The sequence below is a fragment of the Chiloscyllium plagiosum genome, chromosome 22, assembly GCF_004010195.1.
Source record: "Chiloscyllium plagiosum isolate BGI_BamShark_2017 chromosome 22, ASM401019v2, whole genome shotgun sequence".
In the NCBI taxonomy this organism is placed as follows: domain Eukaryota; kingdom Metazoa; phylum Chordata; class Chondrichthyes; order Orectolobiformes; family Hemiscylliidae; genus Chiloscyllium; species Chiloscyllium plagiosum.
In genome coordinates, this window is record NC_057731.1 from 13,241,462 (window position 1) to 13,247,894 (window position 6,433).

At 42.6% G+C, this 6,433-nt stretch overlaps 1 protein-coding gene across 1 annotated transcript; it reads left to right on the forward strand.

The window, feature by feature from the left end:
• Nucleotides 1–543: 543 nt before the first annotated feature.
• On the forward strand, nt 544–5,990 carry LOC122561065 (interferon-induced protein with tetratricopeptide repeats 5-like). The gene is made up of 2 exons (XM_043712425.1): nt 544–655; nt 2,287–5,990. Exons 1-2 carry the CDS (start codon nt 651–653, stop codon nt 3,680–3,682), a joined length of 1,401 nt encoding a protein of 466 aa, XP_043568360.1. The 5' UTR covers nt 544–650; the 3' UTR covers nt 3,683–5,990.
• The last annotated feature ends 443 nt before the right edge of the window (nt 5,991–6,433 follow it).

The window sequence follows — 6,433 nt, forward strand, 5'->3', positions numbered from 1 at the left end:
GCCCCCTTGGGCCACCCTCCCATTTATGTCTCAGCCCCCTTGGGCCACCCTCCCCATTCCTTATGCTCGAAACGGCTCTTCTACTCCTCGGTTGCTGCCTGACCAGCTGTGCATTTCCAGCACCACGCTCTGCGACTCTGATCTCCAGCATCTACAGTCCTCACTTTCTCCCTGTCTCATGTCACTGTCAAGGAGCCTGGAGGAGTTCAGCTCCAAATTGGCAGAGGGGTTTCCATGGGGTTCATACCTCTCCACCGAAATGATCTGTGTCTTGTAAACCCAGAGGGCACTGCCCCTGCTGCCCAATACCCACTGCAGTTGGAGAAACAACGTGCCCCAATTACTGGGTCAATAACTTCCGATAAGGACCAGCAGTACGATAGAGCCAAATCTTGTACTCTGTAAATCATCTGTAAGTCATGGGCGGGCTCTTAACTCTGGATGGCATTGAAATTCAGAAGTGATGACTCACTACTTTGGTTTCAATTCCATGTCCCAAGTACAAGTTTGAAAAGATCACTTGACTTGGCAAGTTATGAAGGGTGTGGTTGGTGTGCATGTGTATATATATGTTGATCTACTTTAAATAACATCATTCGGATATCCAGATCCTCAGAAGGAAAGTGAACAAGCAGCCGGCATATTCCACCATGGGGTAAGTGAGATCTTCATGTGTCCTTACCATGTACAGTATAGTCAGCTGGAGCTCAGTGCTCTCCCTCCTGTCTCTGAGTCATTGTGATGAGGGCTCGAATCAGGAGAAATGAGAAGGAACTGCATTTGGGTAAGCAAAGGAAAAATGGCCAATCCTGATCATGGTTTTGCACGATGGGGCAGTTGGAAACGCATACTTTGTGAGTTCCCTGTTCCACCATTTATCATGGCAAGGAACAGAGTTAATCATTCTTCCACCCGCTCCCCCCTCCCAAATTAAGAATCATACGCTAAGTTCATGCAACATGGCCACTTAATTTCATCTTTTAAATGCTGGTGTTTCTGATGAGTTTGTTCACCCTATACCTGCAAGACCAGTGAATCAATCCTGAGGATTGATGACAGCATTTTAATGTACTCAATTTGATAGGATATGAGCAAAGCTCTGCACAATGGAACCATCAATTCCTTACTTCTGGATTCCAGACCCAACCGTCTGTTTGCTCCCTCTGGCCCACATACTGTGAGGAGCAACAGTCACAGTGCGATTGCACCTTTCTGCGCATCTCCATCAGGTCGGAGTGGACCTGCAGTCAAGCCATTCTCATAGCTCTGGGTCATCAGTGCTTTTGTGAATGAGTGCATGGGTGAATGAATAAGTGAGTATGCTCAGGTGTAAGTGGCCAGGATGGCTGAGGTAAGTACATAACTGTGAACTGTGACAGGTTAAGAGGATAGTTGCCGGTGAAGGCAGCAGATGGATAGTTCTGTCTGGTTAGGTCAGATTGGGAATGGCAAATGCAGTCAAGGTAAAACATCAGTGAGTCAGGGGAGAGACAGGAAGCATGCGGTATTTGCAGAAGGCCGGAGTTAGAGGGAATGTCCTCTTAACCTGGTGTAATATTTGAATGTGGGTGTGCTACTCTGTAATCCTTCAACTCAGCCCAATGTACAGTTTGAAACAAATGTAGCCTCTGTCCAGATCTGTGGGGTACATCATTAACCACATCCCACTATTCATAGGTCATTGCATTTGGCCTTACTTTCGCCCCTAATTCCATCAAATAACCAACTTCTATTGCAAGGTTGTCTCCAATTCATGTTTTTGCTAATCATCTCTAACATGGATCTTTATTACAAACTTTCTGGAAACCTGTTTGAAATGTCCGTAAACAGTCCCCTGTTCAATATTGTCATAATCTCCTCAGAGACTGCTAATCTTTAAGATGAATTTTGAACACCCAGGCTGCATTGACACTCAGGAGAAAGTTAATTAGAAAAGAACTACCTAAGAAGCTATTGGATCTGATTAGGAGAACGCAACCATAAATGTTTGGCAATCAATGATGTAAGTGAATTTGAGTGAATTAAAATCTTGTCAATTGAAAAAAATGTATATATGGCAGGTATTATACAAAGGATATAAACCAAAATTCACTTTTAATTTAGGATTGACAGTTATTAGCACAATTTATTGAATGATATGATACTATTGCACTGGTCAAAATCATTACTGTCTTATCTAGCATTCCCAAAGGTCAGGCTTAGAAAGTAATTCCAAAGACCAAATTAAAAAGGACAAGTTGCACCTGTAGATATGGTGGATTTATGAAATATTTTAATCTCTTGCAGTGATACAGAGAAAGATTTGTTGAAAGTGAATCTCGATCAGCTTCAATGTCACTTCACGTGGACTCCACAGAAAGAAAACATCGACTTGGATGATATGAAACAAAGATTAGAAGATTCAATACAACTTGACGTGAAATATCAAGCCAGGTCTTACAACCATCTTGCCTTTATAAACTGTCTGCAAGGAAACTGTGAAGAGGCAATTCAGAATTTAAAGGAAGCTGAAAGGATTCTGAGGGAGAGACATGGAGATGATTTTGAGAAAAGGATCTTGGTCACCTATGGAAACTATGTCTGGGTTTATTATCACATGGACCGACTGGAGGAGGCTCAGTCCTACCTCGACAAGCTGGAGACAGTCTGTAAACTATTTCCTGAAGCCTCTCGGTTTACAGCAATGATACCTGAGCTTTACGGGGAGAAGGGCTGGTCACTGTTGACTACAGCTGCTCAATATTATGAAGAGGCAAAGGAATGTTTTACAAAGGCCCTGGAGGAAGATCCTGACAACATTGAGTGGAATGTTGGCTATGCCACTGCACTGTCCCGTCTGGAATGGTTTTCTGTTATCCCAGAGAGTCATGAACCCACTGAATCAATGAAACAGTTTAGACGTGTGCTGGAGCTAGATCCTGATCATGCTGAATCCATGGTGCAGTTAGCTTTAAAACTACAGGAATTCAATCAAAAGGAGGAAGCATCCACATTAGTTGAGCGAGCGTTGCAGAGGTCCCCTGGTCATCCATATGTGCTTCGATACGCAGCAAAGTTTTACAGGAAACAAGGAGATGTAGAAAATGCTGTCAAGCTGTTAGAGAAAGCATTAAAAATTACACCAAACTCATCATTTTTATACCATCAAATAGGTCAGTGCCAGCAAATTAAATTATTTGCACTGCTGAAAGGTCCAGGCAGCAAACTTCAAGAGAAAGAAGCATTGATTAAACAATGTAAGCAGTATTTTGGGAAGGCAGTTGAACTGAAGCCATCCTTTATATCTGCAAAATTGGCTTTTGCAGCTATCTGCTCAATAAATAAAGAATATTGTGAAGCTAAGGAGATCTACAGTAATCTACTGAAATTGCAATCAATTTGTCCAGAAGATAAGCAAGAAATATATTATAAGGCTGGGCTATTTGAACTTCATTCTAAAGAAGAATCAAAAGCTATCACACTTTTGCTAGAAGGATTTTCAATCAAATGTAACTCATATCTACAAAAATGCTTTCAGACCAACTTGGAGAAGATCGCAAAGAGACGACTTCAAAATAACCCAGGTGATCTTAAGGCTTTGTGTATTCTTGGGGTCATGTATCTGCTGGATGGGGAAGTGTCTGGAATTCGTCAACACTTTGCGAAGATCAAACTCCAAGAACTTTTCAATGAAGAACAGTGATCTGCTCTCCTTGTATCACATCTTTCTACTGGCATCAACAAGGACTTGCCAAGCAAACACATTTGAAAGATGGGTGATTTGCTTTGATTTATTACTGTCACATACCTAGGTACAGTGAAAAGTTTTGTTTTGTGTGCAATACAGGCAGATCGTAATATACAAAGATCACAGGGTGATTCAACAGAGCAAGGAATATAAAGTTATGGCTGTAAAAAGGTGCATAGACAGCAAGTTAAGAGAACATTGTGAGTAATTTTTACGGATTTAAAATTGAGTTTTAAAAGTGCAGAATAATTTTAAGAAATGTGAGAGTAAGATCTGCTGTAGAGAGCTCGCAAAGAGTTACCCTGCAACAGCGGTGTCCTAGATGAGTATTCTCTGATAAGTGCTTTGATTGCGTATCTTTTCATTTATGTTCTGTGAGCTGTTCCTTTAAAATTAACAATTTACTCATGCTTAAAAATGTAAATCAATATTCAAATGTACATGAAAAACTGCTTCATAATGATGTAGAGTTCTTTATTCAAGAAGCAATACATTCAGGTGGATTTTCCACTGGCCATACAATCATCATTCCAGTAGAGATGGAACATGTGTATAGGGACCCGAAGGAGAACATTACAATGGAATTTCCTGAGAAGTTTAATTTTTCCTCTGGGGAATCCCTCTATGCCTGGACCTTCCATTTTTCAAATTTCCATTTAAATCCGAATCTGGGAACAGGCTGATGAAATTAGGTGAAGTAAATACTTTGGAAAATGTTCAAGTGCTTAAATATATAGATCACCTCCTGAGTAACTATAACACTACCCACAGAAATCTTAAGCCTTCCTTAGACACTAACCCAACCTCAGCTCCGCCCCCCCCTCCATTCCCACCCGTATAGAGCTAACTTTCCCTTTCCCTGTAAGTTCCACAGGATCCAAAGTGACATTCCCAACCCCGTATCCAGCCAGACCCTGAACTGACCCCCTTCAATGCTCGCTCTCACCACTCACTCCCACTGCCCATTCCCCTATACCAGACTGGGCTGGACCCAAACCAGAGCCAACATGTCCACCCTGGAGCAGACTGGACCCAGCTTTCCCAGGATTGACTATCCCCACCCCCCCAGACTAGTTGCTGCCATCCCCTGTTGCTGGAACCAACCTTCCCTCCCTCAGACACAATTTTTTCCATCCACCCTCACGACATCCCTTACCTAGCCATTGTATATCCAATGCAATTTGTACATTGTACCTTACCAAGCTGGTACACCACCCTGTGGGCATCCTTCTTAGGTGGCACCCTGGCACTCTAGCCATCTGGTGCACTACTTAGTTGGAACTCTATCTTCTATTCATCTGCCATGCTACCCAGCAAGTGTCCTGTTTACTTGCACCTTATCCACCTGCCACCTAACCATCCGGTTCCCTCCCTTTCCAGCATCCTCATATGCTTATTGTTTGACACAAATTGTTAAAATGACTGTCAGGACCTTTACATTTCAAAATGTGGCAACTTACCACTGTGAAAAGGGAGGGTGATTTGCTTTCTTCTGACAGTTCTCTGCGACAAAAGAACCAACAGAATGAAAGTATGCCTCCATACTTCTAAGGCTGCCCCGAAAGGAAACCCCTCTCTCAAAGGCAGAGCTCTCTTTCAGAAAAAAAAAGGGCCCAAGTGGCAATCTGTATGAGACTGCCATTCCTCAAACAGCCCAATAGAGCAGAAGGACCATCAATCTCAGTGACAGTCTCAGCATGTGACTGCTCCTCTTTCGATGGTGATGATGGTGTATTCACAATATCCAATCCAGCCTCTAGAGACTGGAATAAATCCCCCCCTTCACTTACTGCCTCTTCACAAAAAGGATTTCCATTGGGTGAAAGGGCCACCAATCAATGCAGACCCTTCAAATGAACCAACAGCTTAATTCTGTGTCCCTGAGGATTTACTGTGAGGTGATGGGACATCCCCTCCAGAGCGTTCACTCAGATCTCAGCCTCTGTCACTGGGAGTCTCCCTGTCCTGGAAGTTGTCAGCTTCACCAAGCCTTCAGCAAACTATCTGAGGTCCTGATTGGCTATTGCAGAGCAGCTGGGACAATCCCCGAGGAAAGGCCATTTACTGCAGACTGTTGCAGTCTGGGAGAAAGAAAAAGCAGGAACGGGTGTGGGGGATGGGGGGAAGATAGAAGATAGTAAAATGGGTTTGAAGGAATATAACACAATGGCTGCAGATATTGATCTTGCAATTTAGTTGTAATTGTAATATCAGAAATTGTATGCTCAAAATAGCCAATAAAAGTACACTGTGGCTAACATTCCATTTATGTTGTCGATGTGGGTGAATGAAAACAGTTAATCGTGTGCACACTGCATTAACCCATAATGGGGATTAAATTAGAAAAATCATTTCTAGCAGTCTGTCAGGTTTCCAGACCCTTGTCACCATTTGGAAAACTACCACAGTTCCTTCTGGTCAACACAGGGCAACTTGTCTAAAAGCTGTGAATGGAAATTAGAGCCACCTTAGCCAAAGAGGACTCTGTAAAGGGACAAAAGCTGTGATGATCTAAAGGGTACAGAATCATTAAAACCTCACCATTACACACACTGATTCCATCAACACAAGTCCCACTTGTCAATGAGGCTTGTCTCCTGGAGCCTAGACTGCAATGATTCTCCCTGATGTAGGTGGATTCCTATCTCTGTTTTCATCTTTAGCATTTCTTTGAAGATAAAGTGAAATAAATTGAAGCTTTGGATT